The following is a 21129-nucleotide window of genomic DNA, read 5'->3' on the forward strand; positions in this document are numbered from 1 at the left end:
ATGTATAGATGGCTGGCCACACAGACAGACAGTGATGCGAGACTTGTGCAAACACAAGCAGTGCAAATGACCTGATTCTGTTCCCTTCCTTGGCTGATCAGGATGGAAACTCGTTAGTAGAAAATGTATATGTGTGCAAAGGGGGTCCCTCCATTAGCTGGTGCTGCACATGCAGTCTGTGCAGTGGTTGGCATGTGGACACACACCTTGGTCTGACAAGACTGTGAAATCACCAGATATTTCAATTAAAAAGGGCAGGACCTGTCCCCGAATTACCTCTTCATCTCTGAGAGCAGTCCCTTGAGGCGTTTGTTGGGAGGGAGGGAGGATGTCGGTACCCACAGCTCTCTCTGTGGATAAATTATTGACAGTGTTGAGAAGCGAAATCCTGTTCCTGGCATTGCTCAGAGGCACTACGTTCATCTCAAAACAGATGAAGCTGGAAGAAGTGGAGAGGAAAATCACATCGGTCAAGGATAAATTTTTAATGTTATCTATTGTGTGTTACTTTGATAATAGCATGGTTGGAAAAGCCTGATATTCCTCAAAAGTGGTCTCTGTGCCATTTGTCAGCCTGAGCTGAGTTTTCAGTATAGTTTTGTTACACAAAACAATCATTCCATTGCCTGAAATACACAGCTCCACAGCAAGTGTGACATATGGAGCATGAGACAAAATACCTTGCGCTCAGGCTTCAGTTTGCTCAGTCACTCTTCTGAATTTCAATAACCTAGTAGACTTCACAGTGGAACTAACTAGTTTTGTGCACTCTGAGGTCTCCTCAAGCTAGCTGGTGTGCTGAAGTGCTGCTCTCAGTGCCCAGCCATGGCAATACAGAAGGCTTAATCAGGCCACAGACTATCAGGGAATGGATAAGCAATGTAAGTTTGATCGCCTAGCTGCCATTTGTGAGGACACGTTTCGACACAAGGTACAGGTGTAGATAGTTAACAAGCACCATTACTTTTTTTAAAGTCTTGAATTTCAAAGTCCTGTGTGCAAAGGGTCAGTAACAATTGGCATTTCCCTTCTTTATCAACACGTGGCATGCTGCTCATAGACTCAGCTTCATGTCTTTACCACCATAAATTTAAATGCCGTTAAATTCAAGGAAAAGACTGACACAGCAAACTTAAAAGGCTTTTTCAAAGAGACCAACCCTACACAATGAAGAGTGTACAGCCCTGTGCTTCTGTTTGTCCAGGACCTGAACTAACTTAGCAGTTTTTAGGCCCTAGGAGGAGACATGAGAGGAATTCAGGTTTATTAATCTTAATGCGCTCTCCGTAGCTTCTGGAGTGGAGATGCCCTGAGTTCACATTGCTACTGTCGTGTCAAGTTTGTCTATGCAGGATTGTGTATAAAAGAATGACATGGGGATTTGATTCATCCAGAAAAGCATCCAACATAGGATTAGGCCTCAGTAACAGCAGGTCAATTTGATCAGTGGGGTTGTATCAGTTTTTACTGTAAGATTCCTGATTTTACCAACTCTGACCATTTTGTGCTCTGGTCACAAATTCACTATTTGCCTCAACTTTTATAAGGCTCTTTGGAGAGCCGAGTGGTGAAGTGGTTGTGGTCATCTCTTTCTCCACACATGGCCTGTGGGGTAAAAAAGTTGTTTGTGCCTGTGGTGTAAGGGGCCCCAGAGGCTGGCCACCAAGCTCTCGCAGTTGGCAAGGAAGGAGCAGTGCTGGTAGCTGACCGAGCACGAGGGAGGCTGCGTTTCATTCTTGCAGCGTGTTATTTATTCCTGCACGCCAGCCACACTCAATGGGCCATCCCAAATGCCTTCAGAAAAAAAAAAAAAAAACAACAACAAAACAAAACACAAAGAAACTTTGCATTTCAGAAATGAAATAAATGTGTTTGGCTAAAAGAAAGAGCAACCTGTCGAACTCTAGGGATGGGTCTGATGTGGAAAAAAAAAAAGGAAATTTTTTTTAGAGGTTGTGGCAAATCAGTGTTTTTAAGGGAGCAGAGGGAGGAAAACAGAGCTTATGGAAAGGGATAGATGTCATCAAAAGCAGATGTAAAAGAATGTGATTTTTTTCCTAAAGGATAAAACTCTGATATCTGATGTCTAAACAATTCAAACCCATGTTTCTTGTTGTGCTTTGCTCTATGAGCGATTGCTTTTGTTGTGTCAAGTAGATTGTCTGGTCATAAAGACATCACTGAGATTGCTGGTGGTGTTCTCATCTAGTCAGTGTGATGTGGGGCTCCTTCCACAAATAATGTATGGAGGAGTCCTTGTTAAAGGTAAAAGCACAGTGTAAAAATTGTAGCATTGGTCTACTGGCAGCTTATTCCCAAAATTCATTTTAATCTCTGAGGAAATAAGTTTACTTATTACTAACTTTTTTTTCTTTTTCTTTCCCCCATAGCTTGCACCATCCCTTCCATTACAAGAAGATTTTGTTTACCACTGGAAGGCAATCACCCATTACTACATAGAGACGTCAGGTAAAAGAAAGAAATGCTCTCTTCTGGTCTGTTGGTTGTGAAATCTCGAATTCCTGGTTTCAGTTTTGTTAAAAAGTGAAGATGAAGAAATACTAAAATGAGTCATGTCTTTTACCAAAATACTAACATGAGTAATAATTAATTTAAAAAAAAAAAGTGTACATTCATCCCCAAAATTGTGTCATGAACAAAAATAGAAGGTCTTGTTTGCTGACTGCCATGTGGAGAAGTGCCCCTTTTCATGTCTGATCCAATTTCTGTCTTGATGTATTCTGTTTGATGTAAACAGACAGCTACAGAGATGTGGTACCTGCTGTTAACCTTTTTATTGTTTTGCATGAAGGATTTTGTTTTTCCTTCCAAGATTTCAACAAAATCCTTTGCCAAAGTAAAATAGGTAGAAAACAATAGAAATATATTTCGTCAGAATAGATACCTATAGAAAATATGTAGAAAATAGTAAAAAATAGATATTCTGATGAAATTTTGGCTATAGTTGCTTGTTCTTTATCTTTTTCCTGGTTTCCTACAGCAGTTATGCAGCACATATCTTTTCAATTTGTGGTTCTAGTTTAATAGTTTTAAAAGTGAATGTTACCATGCTTTCCACAAGCTTATTAGTTCTGCATTTTTGCTAGAGTAGCTATTCAATCTGTGTTTCTGTCTGGGACTGGTGATCTTGTTTATATCAATATTTACACTCAAAAGCTGAAACTTGACACCTCGTTCTACTCATCTTCGGGAACACTATGTGATGTTTCCTAAGGTGGAAATGACAGGGTGGTAGTGGAAAACTGATACCTGTGATTACGTGGAACAGAATAAAATCTGACCTATCCCCCAGACTTTCAAAAGTTGCATAAAAAATATGTTTTCACTCAGTGGATAGATTTCTGCTCTCTTCAGTAGAAGCAGAACTATGCCTAAGAAACTCCAGCAAAATGCTCTACGATAATTAGAGGTTGTGGTAGAGACCAAAATCACTCTGATACGACAGTTTTCCTTGTTGCCATTTGCATGCAAGTGACAGCTATTTTTAGAGCATCACATAAAAAGTAGTAGCTATTTCCCTAGAGGGATATTTGTTCAAGAATATAGCTGAAGAGATTTTTTTTTAAAAAAAGCAAAATCTCTTCACGTGCAGACATGCTTTACAACGTGTTAATGCCAGCTCCTGCTGCCAGTGACATAAATCCAAAACAGTTTCATGACTTCAGTCATAGATCAGTGTTTAACCCTTTCGTTCAAAAAATTTGAAAGAGTGCTATCTTAATGCAGAATGTATAAAAGCCAAACCTAAAATCTCATAAACAGCATAGAGTCTGAGTTTGCTTTGTTGTTGTCATTGTTAGAAAAGCCATTTTACTTATCTAGTTGATAAAGGAACTGATCAGCTGTGAATTGATTTAATCTTAGAGGCTGTTTATAGATTTCAGAATATGAGGCAGCTTATTGAGATGGGATGGATGCTAACCAAAAGATTGAGGCTTGAGCCTTTCTGTCATTAAATTTGGCTTCTGGCTGCAAGAGTTTTCCTTTCTGACTTGCTTTTCAGGACTCTGCAATTTTGGCTAGTTAGGGAAGGTGTCTTAAAACCGAACATCTAAAACCTCTATCTTTTCAAAATTGGGGCCACTATATATTCACATATATTTTAAAGATATAGATAATCTTTCAGATTATATATGTATATGTATGTGTATATCAACTGTCTGATAGCTTCCTAATGGTTATTTTGTGACTTTTGTATGACCACTTTAAATGAATGGTCTTGTGTTTAAATTTTAAATTTGGAACTGGACTTAAAGACGATACTTTAGTCATTCTTAATTGTATATCTCTTCTATTTAGATGACAAAGCTCCTGTGACTGATACCAACATTCCTTCTCATCTGGATCAGATGTTGGATATTCTAGTTCAAGAAGAAAATGAGAGGGAATCAGGTGAAACGGGGCCGTGTATGGAGTATTTGCTACATCACAAGATTCTGGAGACGCTCTACACATTGGGAAAAGCTGATGTATGTACTTCTCTGCAGAGCAGATTAGATTTTGGACGGGCTCCTAATTGTAATAGGGAAGTAGGTGTTAGTGTGGGACACTGAGGGACAAAGCAATAGCTGTTTGCTTATCTTACCGGCATATCATAAATAATAATCTTAAGTAATTGTGATCAAAGTGAGACAAGCAGTGAGATGCTGAGTAAGGCAGAACACTGCGATTTGTTACTCAGCACTCTGGTGCTGACTGTGAGGCTGGAAGTAGGAAGAACTTTTGTTCAGTCTAAAGGTTTTATGGCGTCCACAAGACGGTATTATCCCTCTCTCTGCTTAGTAAGTGTTGGGAGATTCTTGGGTGAAAAGTGCTGTATTAAATACACATTTTATTTTGTTTTTCTTAATGTGAGGAAGTACTGCTCATAAAGATTCCATGCTAGAAAACATTTACTTAAGCTGATTCCCAGACAGCTTTTACATCTGAGACTTTAATATAAATCCAGCCCATGGCAGTGTTGTCTGGTTCTTCTCACATCTGCTTTGTGGCATGTGAAATTAAATTCATGGTCTTCGTGCATTCTCATTGATATCTTTCTTGGCAGATTAATCAACTGAAATAGTTGGGATTGGACAGAACATGATGTGAATTAACTTGGCAGCCTTAATTCTAGAGCTTTTTGTATCATGGTGCAGGTGCAGTTAGAAAAGTATGGTGTGCCCTGTTCTAAGGGTAAATGGAGCTCTCCAGGATTTCCTTTTCAGTGAACCTTTTACATGTAGTCAGTAGTTTTTAATCTGCTTGATTTGACACATAGACAATGTTGGGTACTAGCTGTCTGAGCCTAGGATGTTCCTTGCTCTGGAAGGACCAGAGCTCTGCAGTTACTGTTACTGTACCAGCTATAATCAGTCAAGGATACCTAATACAGATGTGTTGAAAATACTTGTTGAGAAATATTTTAGTTCTTGTCAAGAAACCAAGATGAAATGGAGACATATGTGAAGCAAGTAATCAGTAGCATGTTTCTAAGAGTTGAGAGGAGTCATTTTGCACTCAGGCAAATACGCCTGTACAAGCAATTCTTGTACAGCCTGTCTTTATACTTCACCACTTGTGCGTTGATACATCTGAAGCAAACACACAGTTTGGTGCTTGCAAGATGTTTCAAAGATCTGTTGCAAAAAAAAGGTAATATCCATTCACAGCAGTCACTTACACTTATTGTTGTTGTACCCTGATGGTTCAAGTTCTGTCATTCATTGTCGCAGTTCACTTGACAACGGAGTGATAATTAGGGATTAATAATCTGAGGGTAATTACCTTGGCAGGAGAGGCAGGTTAGGCAGTTGTGATTCCTGACTGTTGCCTCCCATGGTCCATTCACTTATTTTTGTTAGTAGAACTGTTGTTGAAGGTGTGCAGTGAACTGGATCTGGGAAATAGCGTGGGGTAAAATTGACCCGTGGAGTAACAGCTTTTATTATATTTTAACATGTTAGGGCACGTTAGGGTTGGGGGGATTTAGCCAGAAGCAGAGGTATGTACAGGACCACATGCCATTAGATCTCATGGAGGTAGGAAAGTATTTTCATGTGATAAATGCATGAGAGACAGTAGAACATGGGCCCGGGTGTTCCATAGGCATTTGCAATTTATATTCTGCTGAATCTCAGGGATAACAACAGCTTTCTCTTGTCCTGGAACGTCTGTGCTTTTATAAACACTTTATCTGCCTGAGGCTAGTGGCTCATTAATTTAAAAAAACAAACATCTACAAAAATTTTTGTTTGTTTATTTCAGATGCTTATAGTTTTTAGTTTTTTTCCAACCTAAATGATTCTATGATTGTCTTATATTTGTATGTACTAAAATCACACTAATTTGCTGCATTTTGTGGTACAGTATCCTACAAGGCAGCTGACCTGTAGCCAATTCATTCAGAGTTAATTTCCCTCTGTATTAGGGAATATCTCCTGGAAAGATGGTGGAAGTCTGTATAAAACAATTAATTGAAGGTACGGATAATTTGAAAAAGAAAATGGATAATGAGATGCAACATTTTTTGTTGATCTCTGTTAATAAAAAGTGTGTTAACAGATGATGCGATTTTTAAAAATAGTTTTGGATAAATTATTTCTGTTTAATTATAGCCATTTTGAATGACAAGTTTGTTTCGATGTTTCTCTCCACGTTCGTTACATTTTCTTTAGTGTTCATATGTTTTTGTTTCAGTGTCCTCCAGGAATGAAACAGCAAGTTTTGGCTTTTTATACAAAACTGCTTGGAAGAATACAACAACCTCTTCTTCCCCACATAAATGTGCATAGGCCAGTGCAGGTACTGTTCAAATTTTTAACTAAACTATACTTTTGTATGACAAGTTTTTCTTACTCTGCTGCAGCTAATGGTATATTTTAATTTTTCTATTTTTGAGGCAGTGTAAGAAAAATCTTGGTTTTAGTGTATTGCCAATTAGATCCTTGAGCTGCCATCTTTCAGCCCGCCTTTCCTAGGTAAAGCAATAACTTCCTTCCTGCCTTAATTGTGTATTTTTCTGTGTGTGACAGAAATTAATCAGGCTGTGTGGTGAAGTTCTGGCAACACCAACAGAAAATGAAGAAATTCAGTTTCTCTGTATAGTATGTGCAAAGCTGAAACAGGATCCATACCTGGTCAACTTTTTCCTTGAGGTGAGTAAATCAAATCTGCATTTTTCTATGTTTATTTTTGAATCACTGTGTCACAGACAAAATCTGATAGAGAACTGGAGATAGCACATTGTGCTTCATAGTTTAGTTTTCATTCACTCTGTGATTTTTTTTTCCCTGCAATATTAAGTATTTTACTTCTAGAGACTTGATACATCTGATAAATTTTACTCACTTTTCATTCGGGGCACACAAATACACCTTCTTGAGGTACTTACCCTTTTAACCTTTAGAGGGCACTCTCCAAGTTAGAAAATCATTTTTTTTTCAGCCCAGGGAAAGAGTAGGGATTGTAAAGTAGAACATTGTGTGAGTAAGATGTTGGGCTTTCTTGTTATTTTGTCTTCAGCCCGATGAAGACTAAGGGACAGATTGCACAGGGCACTGAAACCTTGCAAAATGCTAAGTTTTCTGTGGGCTCAGGCCCTTATTTGGTAGTGGCGCATATGGTCTAGCTGCAGTGCCAACTCCCAATCTACAATATGGCATTATTTTCTATCTGTAAGAAAGCCAAATATCTTTACTCCCTTCTTGGAACTTACATGTGGCATTGATGAAACCAGAGTGGGAGTACAAAGAATTCCTAGGCTGACTTTCTATTCCCATTTAAAAGGAACATATAAAAGTTTAATTTATAAAAGTCCATTTAGAAATTCTTCCTGTACCCACTTAAGTGTTTCCTATCATGGCACAGTAACTATGAAGTGTGTGATACATAGCTGAAAATATGTAGATCTGTAGTACTTCAGGAATATTTTCCAAGGTTTCCCCAAACAACAATCTGTAATGGTACAGGCTGATAAGCAGCAAAGATATGTTCTTTTCCGCTGAGTATGTGAATACCTCACTTATAAGTCAGTTAGTAAAGAATCCATCTTGAGTTTATTTTTACCTTAATTAAACACTGCCCTGATTGCTATTGTATCCAGTGTGGTTGTGCAAGGGATAGAAGTGACATAAGGATTGAAGAGTTTGTGTTTAAATATTGGAGGTATTCAGAAGCAAGCTACTGGATATATTATGTGCAGAATGTAGTAGAAGTCCAAACCAGGATAATTTTTAATGTGATTTGTGTAATTGCATAGTCAAAAAGAATAAATAAGACCATCTGAATAACTCCTATACTCAAATAATAAAGTCAACCTTGAGAATCCCTGTCACAAGAAGCACAAGTATTTTGTAAGACATTCGTTAGTGTTCTTTTTGAATATAGCAAGTTTACAATATTAGAAATCAGACATGGAAAAAGAGATGATTCCAAATTTCAGAGAGATCTTCTAGTTTCACAAAATCCTGGCTATAAAGTTCAGGCAAGCTGAAGGGCATTCCTTGTCAATCCTGTTTCCTTCACAATGTTATTCTAAATGTTGTAGCCTAAGGCAGATATCTTTACAACTTCTGATAGTTCCTTCCAGGTAAACTGATATTTGGGGTGCAGAATAGTCCCCTGTTAGAGCAGAATATTCTGGTTGTTCACATCTGTGCCTCTTAGAGGTGCTATTGTGACTTGATACTGTTTCTGACCTTCAAATTCATGAAAGGGGGAAAGTTACAGAATTTTGTATGGCATTTAACTCTTAAATCTCTAACACTTTTAAACTGAAATGCAGATACATCTCTCCAAAGCAGTCTGCTTGTCTGTCAGTAAGTTTTGCAATCCTTCTTTGAATTTTCCTGATGAGCTTCCACAGTATTTCATGAACTTAACAGAATGAGTATCTACAAACACTGGAATTCCCTTTTATGATTCCATATCAAATATTTTGTTATTGGAAAGCTGTTTATATTTTAGTGTGATCTTTCCTATATTACTTAACTGATAAGACTATCTGGCATCATAACTATCTCTTGGAAAAGTTACTTCTGTTGTGGAAATTAGAACTGCGTTCTTCTTATAAAGCCTTTAAAATCCATATGCTAATTTTATTTTGGCTTTACTGTATTCCATTCTTTGAACTGAATTTTCCTCGTTCTTGTGTAGAGAGAAAGAACATATATAGGGATGTTTATCACCTCTGTCTTAATCATTATTTTATGCTATTTCCTTATCCGTTTCCACCTTAGTTGGCCTATCTCATCTCCTGAGAGGTGTTAACTTGCAACTGATTGTTCCATGCAAAGGGATACTTGCATCTCCGTGTTCAAATGAGACTTTAAACAAGTTCTAATATAGTATCTATTAAAAAGTTGTACATTCATTTTATAAAATGAAAAATAGTTTCACTGTTGACTTCTTTCATTCGTACAAATTGCCAGATTTATATTTTTCAACATAGGCATTTGTATTAGCTATGATATTTGATTTTTCACAGAATTCTTTTTAAATCTCTCTGAACTAGAAAAACAACATGGTATTTATTACCCACCACAGATTTTGAATCTTATGCAAAAACAGAACTGTATTTTTATATTGTCTGCTCTTTGCTGATACTGAGTTCACCTGGAGGAGTTTTTTATCTAGAAAACACTGAATGTATGTTTTATATAACCTTTCCTATTAGGTCATTCAGGATCCTGTTTTGCACGTTTACAGGAGGCAGGTGAGCAGCTAAGCTGCACAATTGCATGATTAGACAACAGGAAGCTTAAATACATCCATAAGCTCTGCTTGTGTGTTGTTGGATGTACAGACTGCTTTGTGTTACCTGCCTATGTTAAAATAACGAGCTATGAACAAATTTCCAGGGGCATTTATACTTCTATGTATGTTAGGTCTCATCAATGCCTTGGCTAAAGAGTAAACTACAGCCTTTCAAGTGATAAAAGAGTCTAGGCATGAGATAATAGGTAAGAAAAAATAAATGTTTTACGAAAGCATTATCAAATCTTTGGAAAAAAGTAGCTTTTCTCTTTAACAGCCCTGCTTGAGGCTACTTGAGTAGTGCCAGCAGCAGTGCTTAATCAGTGCTTAAGCAGTGCTTAATGGAAAATGCAGTTCTGGGCTCCTGCTGTGCTTTCTGTGCAAGGGTCATAGTTCTAAACCAGTTATTCCCATGTATTGATAACTTATAAGGATGTCAGGAGGAGTTTAGAAGATCTAGAGTCATTTTTCTACTGTAGTCAAAAATCCTACTTCTGTTACAGCATGCAGTATGGTGCTTTTACCACTGGGTTGCCTCTCCAGGGACAAATATGAGTGTATGGTATCATCCAGAACAAATTCCCCACATAGAACGCACGCCAAGCAAGCAAATGTTCACAACAGTTCTGTTGTTTGCTGCCTGTCCCTGCTGGTTTCTATGCACTAAACACCATTAATGTCATTAATATGGTTAATCTTTTAAATTGTTAATGTTTAAGGTACATTTGTAATAATTTTGTCATTATTATAGTGCAGATAAATGTTTAGATTAATAATCTTGCTACTGCTTTGAAAGACTGTCCTGTGCTGAAGTCTAATTTATGTTTCTACTAAAATATTATTCACCTGTGCTTATGCGAGAAGAACACAGAATTTTTGCCACTGTGTGAGTTTCTTCCTGGTCCCTCAGCATAGATTTAAATGCCTCTTTAAGTGCTGGAGACGGATTTATAGAAAGAGAGATGGGTTGCTTTCTTTCATAAGTAGAGGTGCTGTGTAGCATCTGAGAAGGTTCTCTGTGATCTGTTATAGTACCTGGTGCCCAATGCTAACTTAGAGTATCTTCTGTCCATTGAATCTATTGAACTTTTTCTTCAACTCAAGGGTATTCTACTATTGTAAATGTGTGCACTTTTTTTTAAACCTATCTCACTGAAGATAAACTCTCAAGAAGTTTAGAGTGAGTTCCATTTTGTATGACTCTAACTGGAAATAGTATTTCAGACATTAAATGAATTTGAGGCCTTGACCTAGAAAAGGACGTTTTATAGTGTGTGCTAAGGTCAAAAGGTGCCCTTGTGAGGTAAATGAAACACTTCAAATAGGGAGCAAATCAAATGAATGTGTGCCTGCATTGGTGGAAGGAAAAAGATGCTATCTCCTAAAAGGCAGGTTCAACCTTGAAACCATATAGGATTCAACCTTATGGGTCTTAAAACAAATTTAAGCAAATTAAAAGATGTGCTGGATTAAAAAACACATATTCTTGCAACCCATTACAATCTACATGGTTACTGTGTCTAGCCTTGTAGAGAACTGCTTCAAATGCAGGTGTAAAAATTTCCTTTTAGTAGATTTGTGATTTAGAATGAACAGCAATTTCAGCTTTGTAATTGCAACCAAATGCTTTGCAGAATAAGTTAAAAGCAATGGCTTCCAAAGAATCAACAAACATAATCACAGAAGACATGCTAAAAGGCCAAGAGTCTTTGGCGACAGACACAGGACAGCCCATTCAGCCTGAAGAAATACCTGGTGCTGCTGGAGCAGAGCAAATGGAGAAGGAAGATGACCTCCCCCACCAGGGAGATGATCTGTCTTTCAGTCTGGATGAACTAAATGTCGCATCATCACCCGAGTCCTCCACTGTCGGTCCAAATCATGACTATAATTTAGTGAATTCTCTACTAAATCTCACTAAAAGTCCGGTGAGTGGGTTTTTTTGTTTGATTATTTGCTTTTTTGCTTTATGTTTTGTTTGATGTGATAAAATGAAGGATTAGTTTGGATGCAGCGTGGATTAGGCAGAGGGAGTGAACACATGTCTTTACAGCTTGTACTTTATATTTTAAAAGTAAACTGAAGTTTTTTTGTGTGTTTTTTTGTCAAATGCTTATTTACTTTGCAAATTTAGATTTTTCTAAAATAAAAATATTTTAGAAAATGTATATTAAGTTTGTTGATGGTAATGTCAGTTTTGAGCAGTGTCCTATACAAATTGCTCAAACACCAGCTATGTAGGATAATCATTAAGTTAAATATATCACGAGGATTTAAAAAACAAAAACAAACAAACAAATAAACAACTTCTGATTATTTTGAGTTAACCAAACCCATTTTTCTTGCAAAGGCGCTAGACTATGTTTAGGGGTTTGGTTTCTTTTAAAAAAAAAGTTGACATATGTCTTACCCAGTACATCCTGGAATTCATCCTTAGAAGGATTCTTTCTGAAAACGTAGAGTAGGGTTGGATAAGTCTGTAATTGGTACAGCAGTGATGAGAACAGGAAAGTGTATCATGGATCCCTGAAGGGTTTGAGTTGGAGGGGACCTTTATAGCCCAGTTCCAACCTCCCACCATGGGCAGGGACACCTTCCACTTGACCAGCTTGCTCAAAGTCCCGTATCTGTCTATGTAGCTCATTATTGTTAAATCATGGTTCATATTGTCTAATATCTTGGTCTTAGTCTGACCTACAGCACTCTCTTTGTCAACCGTAAGGTTGCAGTTGTGTTCTTAGTATTTGACCTGGATTCAACTGAGGTTATTTTGCACCATCCAAATTCACTAGAAATAAATCTCAGTGACTGAAAAAGAAACAAAAAGAAATGGATTCGTTCACTGTGAGGGAATGGAGAGGTATTGTCTGGGAGATGTTTGCTTCTTGATTTCAAGTGAGCTTCGTTCACCCTCTGATTAATTCTTCCATGTCTTTCTGCCAGGATGGCCGGATAGCCGTGAAGGCCTGTGAAGGGCTCATGCTTTTGGTGAGTTTGCCAGAACCAGCAGCTGCCAAGTGCCTGACTCAAAGCACTTCTTTATGTGAACTGTTGACAGACAGGCTGGCCACCCTCTACAAAGCCCTGCCTCAGTCGCTGGATCCCTTAGACATTGAAACAGTGGAGGCAATTAACTGGGGGTAAGAATTTTATCTTTGTGTTTAATACCTGTAGTGACTTTACATCCCACCCTGGCACTCGTTTTCTGTAGTTAGATGAGATGTACAGAAACATTTACACCCCCCATGCTCATCTCAAGGGCAGAGTTTAGTTACCCTCTGCAGTATAGAGGTCAGACTTGAGTTGTACAACGTACTGCTTATTTCTGCCACAGGGCCAGGTTTGACTGCTAGTCCATTGCAGAGGTTCCTCAGGGGGTGAGGTTTTCCACTGAATTACATCAGCAATTTATGGTGTTGCAGCTGTAGCATCATGTGTAGATTATTTTCCTGTTCGGGTGTCAAGGATTTAAGAAGCATACTCACAAACTTTTCACTGTACGCAGTAAGCCCTGTAAGGTGCTGCAGAGGGCAGGAAGAGTGTATTTGACAGCAGGCTGTTGTTGCAAAATTTTTGCAGTAAAAATGAAGAAGGAAAGAGTTACTGCATAACAGCATGAAGCAAAAGATACGTGCCTGTTATCCTAACTGCTTGTTTGTCATATTCTCAATACATTTAAGTGCTCCTTCCCACTCTGCCTTTTTTCTTATGAATTGATCTTGATCTGCTAGTACACACACAAAACAAAGCTATTTGCAAAAGAATATTTTAGCTTCTGGTGGATGGAGTTTGAAGTTACAAGAAAAAAAAGGCAACAGAATAGTGGAATAAATCATTTTTGGACTGCTTTACCAAAGAACATGGTGCATTTGTTATTCCATGGAGCCTTTAAATTGAGATACATGTTTTTTCTTCTGAAGGATACCATCTAGTTCAGGTATACACTGTGTAGTTTTGGTGGACTTGATTGAGGCTGCTTACAGAGCAGAGATCGTTGCCTTCATTTTATGGTCTCTGACTACAGGAGTTGCAGATGCAGTTTCTGTGGCCTGTGTTTCCTGGGAGAACAGACTAGGTGATCCGTATTGCTTTCTGACTTAAGAAATACTTAACCTCAGTATTTCCACTCAGAGTTCTTCTGCTGGACATACCATATATCCTTTAGCATGCCATTGAAAACCTTTCTATGTAATGATAGCATTTCCAGATTGGTAGAGACAGGCAGAAGAACTGTTCAAATGTTCACTTTGTTGTCAGTAGATCATTAATTTTGCTGTTAAGTTCAATAAGAATAGAGCTCAATGTTCTTCAAGTACTCGTAGACTAAATAAGTATTTTTCCATGCATTCTCTAGCTTGGATTCCTATAGCCACAAAGAAGATGCATCTGCTTTTCCAGGGAAAAGAGCGTTGATTTCATTTCTTTCATGGTTTGACTACTGTGATCAACTCATCAAAGAAGCACAAAAGGTTTGAAATGTTTACAGATGATACAAATATATTCAGCAAATAAAGACTTCTAGTTGTTTCTTAGCTTTTGAGTTTGAGGCATACCATCCTGTATTTTTGTTTCAGACTGCTGCTGTTGCTATGGCAAAAGCTGTGCGGGAACGATTTTTCGTTGATGTTATGGAACCCCAGCTGATGCAAACGTGAGTAGCATCCTATAAAACACAGCAGAGCAAAGTCTGAATCAAGCTGAGTTTTCTTTTCAAATCCAGTACATATCTGACATTAATTTTACTGTTCAGCTCAGAGATCGGAATCCTCACATCAACTGCACTATTGCACCGCATTGTTCGTCAAGTAACTTCGGATGTCCTGCTGCAGGAAGTAGTTTATTTTATACTAGGAGAACACAGAGAGCCAGAAACTTCGACAGACATCAACAGACATCCATTGCGACACAGGTTAATTGAACACTGTGATCACATCTCTGATGAGGTGAGAAGTGCTAATCACGTAATAATGTCTGCTGGCCAGTTTTGTCTTGCATAGAACTTGTAGAGATGTCATCGTGAGATTTTTTCATATTTCTGTCAGCTCACTGCTTTTTGCCAAGGAAAACAGTTCTGACTGCCAGCTCTACAAACTCCCTTTAGAAAGTGAAACTCAATCTGTTTTTTCTAGCTAGCACATTGCAGCAATTAATAAAGATTCTTTGCTAAATTTGCTTGCCCTGTATGCGTATCTGTTTGGGCTTGCTTATCTGTAAGATTGGGCAAAATCAGTTTCTGTAATTGCATTTTAATTTGTAGTTTGTTATATGTTGCATCACTGTTATTTTCCACATTGTGTAAATTCTGTCATGTTATCACATAAGATATAGTAAAAGAATATATATATATATGTTTTTTATATAAATTACATGTGGTCAGAGAATATACACAACGACAATGAAAATATGATGTAATAACTTTAAGTACTTCACACACAGCAAACATCGTTAGAATACTTCACTTCAGTAAAATCCTCCCTCAGGACCTGCTTGTTTCATTTTTCCATTCTCCACTCTCTACTTTAAAAAACAAAAACAATAACAAAAAACACCTAACACAAGTTTGATTGAAAGACTGACCTATGCCTTCACATACCCATTTTTTTTCAGTTTGCTCACCTGCTCACCTTGTCAAAATTGGTTATCTAGCTTTTGCAAAATGAAGCACTCGAAAGCTGTCTCTAAAAACTGTTTCTTTATTGCTTAAAGTCAGTCTCCTTTTAAAAGCCTGCATATCTTCATGTAAAAATCTTAGTCTGTAATTCTAGCCTCAATATCCCAATATTATTTTGTTTTATTCTGGATATTTGTTACTGTCTTTAAGTCCTGTTCTGGGTCTCACTTGAACACTGATATCTATCCTCCAGCATGGAACTGATTGTAATACATAGAAAACGAAGTTGTAAGTTCTTTCTGATGTTGTTTGTGTCATTATTTTGGCAGGTTTTAGGAGAGTTTTTGTTTTATAGGAAAAAATACATGCACATAATAGTTTTCAGATATTTGTAGACTCTCTGTCTGTTTTTTATACCACATAATAATTCAGTGTAATAATTTACTAATTTTTATTGGGATTTTTGCTTCCTTCCATGATGTAAACAAGTAATTGCGGTGTTCTAAGGTATGCAAATTCAGATGTAAGATAAGCAGCATAAGGCAATAGTACATTGTTCATGTAATTTTTGCTTTTTATGTTGCAGATCAGCATAATGACTCTACGAATGTTTGAGCACCTTTTGCAAAAACCCAACGAGCACATTCTTTATAATTTGGTTCTGAGAAATTTAGAAGAAAGGAATTATATAGAATATAAGCCATTGTGTCAAGAAGATAAAGATGTGGTAGAGAATGGACAGATTGCAGGTGCAATGTAAGTTTCTTTTCTAAGGAAAATTTTCACAACAGCTAACTTGAATATTTATTTTTAAAATCAGGGTGTTTTAGTAATCGAAGGACAAGTGAGCACAGATAGCACATTGAGTGCTCTGCGTATTAAGCTGTATCCATAATAAGCATATCGAAAGTGATGCACAAATTATTACATTAACAGTTGTTGGATCAGTAACAGAAAAGCTAAAATTCTCAAAAGCCTCTTTTCTGAATGCTGGGCACTCAAAGATTGTCATTTAGCATTGTACTTACATGTCGACCTAGCTTAAACCCATGCATGTTTGTACTGTATTCAATGAGATTGTTCCTGAAGTCAGTCACTTAGGTGTCTTGTTTACATTTATGTTCTTTAATCATTTTTTGGTGGAAAAACTTTTCTGGGTTACTTCACATAAAATTCTTTGAAATACCTATGTAACTACTGTAACTTTTTTTTTTTTTTTAACTGATGGAGAGGAGGAAGGACTAATCACACCAGCTATTTTAGAAATTATCTAAAATAAGGTGTCTGAGTCATCTAAAATAACCTGGTGATTTCCCAGAGTATATCTCTTGTGAAAAATGTGTCTAAAGGATTTATGTGATGTAATGCAGTGATTTTGTACCAGTCAAAAATGTTGGTTCTGTTATTCAGATCAGCAGGTTATGATTGTTCTTTAAAAGATGAGAAGTTTTGTTGGTTATGTGTAGAGGTTGGCATTTCTGCTTATTAATTTGGTAAAAAGCTGTACATATGGTAGCATTCTGGAAAACATCTTAGTTGTTCAGAGAAGAAAAACAGAAAACATGCCTTTTGATCCAGTTTCCTGCCTTCCATAACATTCTGTGAATGACTTTGTCTAATATAATCTCACAGAGACCTGGAGGAAGATCCTCTATTTACTGATCTGTCTCCAGATAACACATTGTCAGCTCAGGAGTGGCTCAGTGCTTCTCCACCTGTCAGTCCAGAACATCCAAAAAATGATGGGAAGACTGAAGTTCATAAAATTGTAAATAGGTAAGTTGAAATAAACACTTAAAGAAATCTCTGAATGTGTGGGTGTCTGTGCACGCTGTTGCAAACCAAATGTACTCTGTAATGGATGTTATTCTGTGCCAGCTGGTAAAATGAATCCACAAAAGAAAATTATGTGGCATTTTATCAGAAAGCTACTCCTGAAAGATTAGAGCTTTCTATAAGTAAAAATAATTCGGCATAGACCAAAAGACTCCATAAACTTTACAGCTAACAATCCAGCCAAATACTCACAATTCTGAATGAAAGCCTCATTAGTATAAAACTTTCTTTTCTCCAAAAAAAGTAATAAAAAAACCAAAACAAAACAAAACAAAAAACCTCCACCTTCACGAAATTCACTTACGTAGAAGGAAATAATTGCCAAACCAGAGACACATCTTGGTTTTCAGGGAACAGAAGGTTATCTCTGTCACCTGCAGCATACCTTTCTGTGTGCTAGACATACTGCAAATAGGATATCATGAAGAGGACAGGTTCTGCTCTAAGCGTCTTAGTGATGGTAATTCTATTAGCAACTAATATTAGGACAAATGCTGTTTGCTCTGTTAATACACTTTAGCAAAGCAGCACTGGTATTTCAATGCTGCCCTATTTGCTTATCCAGAGATAATCAAAGGTGTTAGCCAAAGGCAGCAAACAGCCCAAGGACAGTCAGCACAGATTGGAGTGGCTTCTTGCCTTCTTTCCCCCAGTACTACTATATATAGTTTACAGTGGGCATGGTTTGGAGGAAAGATAAAAAGAACGATCTCCTGAATTCACCCTGTGTAATCTCCATCATTGACTAGAAATGTTTTCAGGATTTGCAGTGTTTTGCAGATTTATTTTTTCAGATAAGATGAACTCCATATGAAAACTCATGTACTACGTATTTCTACATACAAATCTTTGAGGAGCCTTCAGGAGTTCAGTGTGGAGAAAGCTAAACTTTGGGAAAAGGGTCCAAAAGCAGTTTTATTTTGCTGTCCAGAAATTTTAATCGTCTTTTAAAATAATTTTTTAATGAAATTCCCTCTCTGATAAGATTCAGAATTCTCTGATGTTATTTAGGCCAGATATTGGTGAAGTAATAAGCACATAAAGTGTATGCACTACATACCTGGCAAGGGCATTTGTATGCAGATATTCCTGAAGTAGATATTAGATATTTATTACCTCAACAAACTGGGAAATAAAACTGCCTGTGCAGTAGGTTAAGAAGAATTTTGACTGTAATTCTCTTTTGGCTCATTTATTCCCCAGTGAATTTTCCATGTGCTCTGGTAAGATGGAGTCTGACCTTTAGCAAACACTTGAGCTGGTTTTGACTATTCCTTTTTATCTCCATTCTGTCTGCTCATTTTCAGAAAGTGCTAGCCTTCCACTGAGGTTTTTGCCTCCGGTGCTAGATAGAACAGTTCTGAAGTGTAAGTCTTTTTACAAGCAATAGTTAGAATGCACAGACAATTCAGTATTGTGAACATTATTGCAGATAATGCAAAAGTATCGATCTGCTGCTCTGTGGATTATGGGTATTCATTAACACACTTTTATCTCTGTAGTTTTCTCTGCCTTGTACCTGATGAAGCCAAGTCGTCATACCACGTGGAGGGTACAGGTTATGACACTTACCTCAGAGATGCCCACAGACAAGTAAGTCAGTGAAGTCTTCATTATTCCTGGAGAATTTGCAGTGATTATGCGGATATACAAATGCTTCTATAAATAGTCCTAATGTATGCATCTTTTAGTAATGGAAGATGGGAAAATTCAATTTTTATTTTCTAATGAAAACTTAGCTTAGGAGATTTTTTTTGGTGATGAATCCACCTTGTATTACTCTAGTGGGAATAATGGATGACATTAAATGCATTAATATTCATATAACAAATACACTGAGAGGAAATCTGAACTGCTGATAGGTTCTTAATTTGCTTTTGCATTTATCTGCATTCTCTTGGAGAATTGCCTGCCAAGCTGTTTGAAAGGACTAAAGGGAAATTAAAATGCTGCATAGGAGTTATGCAATCTGGGACTTCAAAAATAAAGGCTCATCACAGGGAATGCATAGCCTAAGGCGTTCAGGTTTGAAGTAGAGGGTTCTGGTAGGAAGGGAAACCTTTATGATTTACTATTTTGAAATAAATGCAGCTTTTGCTTTTACACATGTAATCTAAAGTCTCCTTGGTCAGAGGACAATCACTATTTATTTGTGGCTTTCTTATTGAAGCCCTGTGAGTCTTCTATTATAGAAACAATTATGCAAAAATGTAACCAAGAGAGCTATATTTAGTAGGTACTTCAAAAATTCCATGATCTCTGAGTTATGACAGCAGCAATTTAGGGTGAGAAGCTTGGATTTCTGTATTTATTGTATTGTTTTATCTACAGTCTCCTGAAAAGAAAAGGAATAGAAAATAGTGAATAAGAAAATAAAGGTAGACGTAAAATGCCCCCATGTTCTATTCTTGGATGCTAGAAAATACATATCATCTTTGTATTTCTTTCATGCCTTGGGAAAAAGAGTATTCTGGGAGTTATTAGAGAACAGAATTGGTTTCTGTCACTTCCTGACAATGATACGGCTACTCTTAAAATATTTCCCCCCTAAGAATAGCACTGCGTATTGCTGTTATTACAACCAAATAGCTGTTCTGCTACCCTATTTCTGTTCCTGGAAGCTTGTACCAGTAGGTAAGCTACATGCACTGAATGATTCCCGAGTCTGTTTTGTCTCACTTTTGCTACTGTTTACTCCTGCATTTGTTATTTTCATGTGTATTATTGGTGCTCCTTTCAAGGTACAATTCCTTGAAAGTGAGACAGCAGGCAGCCCGCAGCAAATCAGAGGCAGAAGCTGGTGGGGTGTTAAGGAAGACTGCTGTGGATGATGGGAAACAGAGAGAGGGAAGAGAAAACCCTGAAGTTCATTTTGTTTCTATCACCTACACATACCCGTGCCTTCCCTCCCTGGGAAATATGGGAGCAGGATGGGTTGGATGTTGGGATAAGCTGCCCATGATGCAGTGACAGGGTGGTAACTTACTGACAAAAGTAATGTGTATGAATGTAATTTCTGCTTTAGAAGAACCTAGATCCAGATGTGTATTGTTAGCTTTGCTTTGTGTTTTGGTGTCTGCCAGTTTTGGGTAGCTCAGTTCTCCATGTGTTGTGTTTCTAAAACAATCTTAGTAGCATGAACGTTGAGAAGAAAATGAAGTGCCTGTATAGAAACTGGTTATGTTTATTTTAGAATGGCTGTTCTTTTGGGACTTAGATTTCTCATATAGCTACAGATTGTGCTTTTAAGGCCTAGACACTATTAACAGGAAACAAAATGATTTCCATGGAGGTTTGAATATGTTTTCCTCACTACTTTTTTTCTAGTTCCGTGATTATTGTGTCATCTGCTTACGGTGGGAGTGGCCTGGATCTCCCAGGTCTTTGGAAAAGTGCAATTTAGAAGCGTCATTTTTTGAAGGACACTTCTTGAAAGTCCTCTTTGAAAGAATGGGCAGGATTCTTGATCAGGTAAGAAAAAGCAAGTTATAAATTCAATTTCTAATGCTTTCATCACTACTAAGTGGCTAGTGTCCATCAGGCCTTGTGGATTCCATCATTCAGATGTCTGTTACAGCATCATGTTATTGTGTAAAATCCCAAGTCCTTGTTGCAGGTCTCTGTAGATTGCAGGATGTTACAGCGATCGGTATTCTCAACAAAAACAGAACAAAACCTTCATGTACATTAAGCATGTTATATTCTTGGATAGCTATCTTTCTGTGTACAGAATGCTTTCTTGACCATTGTTGTGATTGAAATGTCATTTAAATTGATGAGTAATACAAGAATACCGGTGTGGTATTGGATGAGTGTAAGATAGTATTCTTAAGTACTCTTTGGGACTAGCATCACTGGTTCTGTTTTCATTTTCTAGCATTTACACTTAGAAAGCATGTACATTTTTCAGTCAATAAAGTTCTTTA

General features: G+C 37.3%; 1 protein-coding gene across 1 annotated transcript in view; it reads left to right on the forward strand.

Moving 5' to 3' along the window:
• The window catches only part of FHIP2A (FHF complex subunit HOOK interacting protein 2A), a 35701-nt gene that overhangs the window by 5021 nt on the left and 9551 nt on the right, over positions 1 to 21129 (forward strand). Inside the window, exons 2-15 of the mRNA XM_084290642.1 lie at positions 2391 to 2469; positions 4321 to 4490; positions 6700 to 6804; positions 7035 to 7157; positions 9677 to 9715; positions 11391 to 11684; positions 12700 to 12896; positions 14111 to 14225; positions 14331 to 14407; positions 14507 to 14699; positions 15954 to 16123; positions 17000 to 17143; positions 18706 to 18796; positions 20531 to 20674. Coding sequence (XP_084146768.1) covers positions 2391 to 2469; positions 4321 to 4490; positions 6700 to 6804; positions 7035 to 7157; positions 9677 to 9715; positions 11391 to 11684; positions 12700 to 12896; positions 14111 to 14225; positions 14331 to 14407; positions 14507 to 14699; positions 15954 to 16123; positions 17000 to 17143; positions 18706 to 18796; positions 20531 to 20674 — 1941 coding nt within the window. The remainder of the gene's footprint in view (positions 1 to 2390; positions 2470 to 4320; positions 4491 to 6699; positions 6805 to 7034; positions 7158 to 9676; positions 9716 to 11390; positions 11685 to 12699; positions 12897 to 14110; positions 14226 to 14330; positions 14408 to 14506; positions 14700 to 15953; positions 16124 to 16999; positions 17144 to 18705; positions 18797 to 20530; positions 20675 to 21129) is intronic.

The sequence above is a fragment of the Netta rufina genome (assembly GCF_964035555.1).
Source record: "Netta rufina genome assembly, chromosome: 7".
NCBI classification, from domain to species: domain Eukaryota; kingdom Metazoa; phylum Chordata; class Aves; order Anseriformes; family Anatidae; genus Netta; species Netta rufina.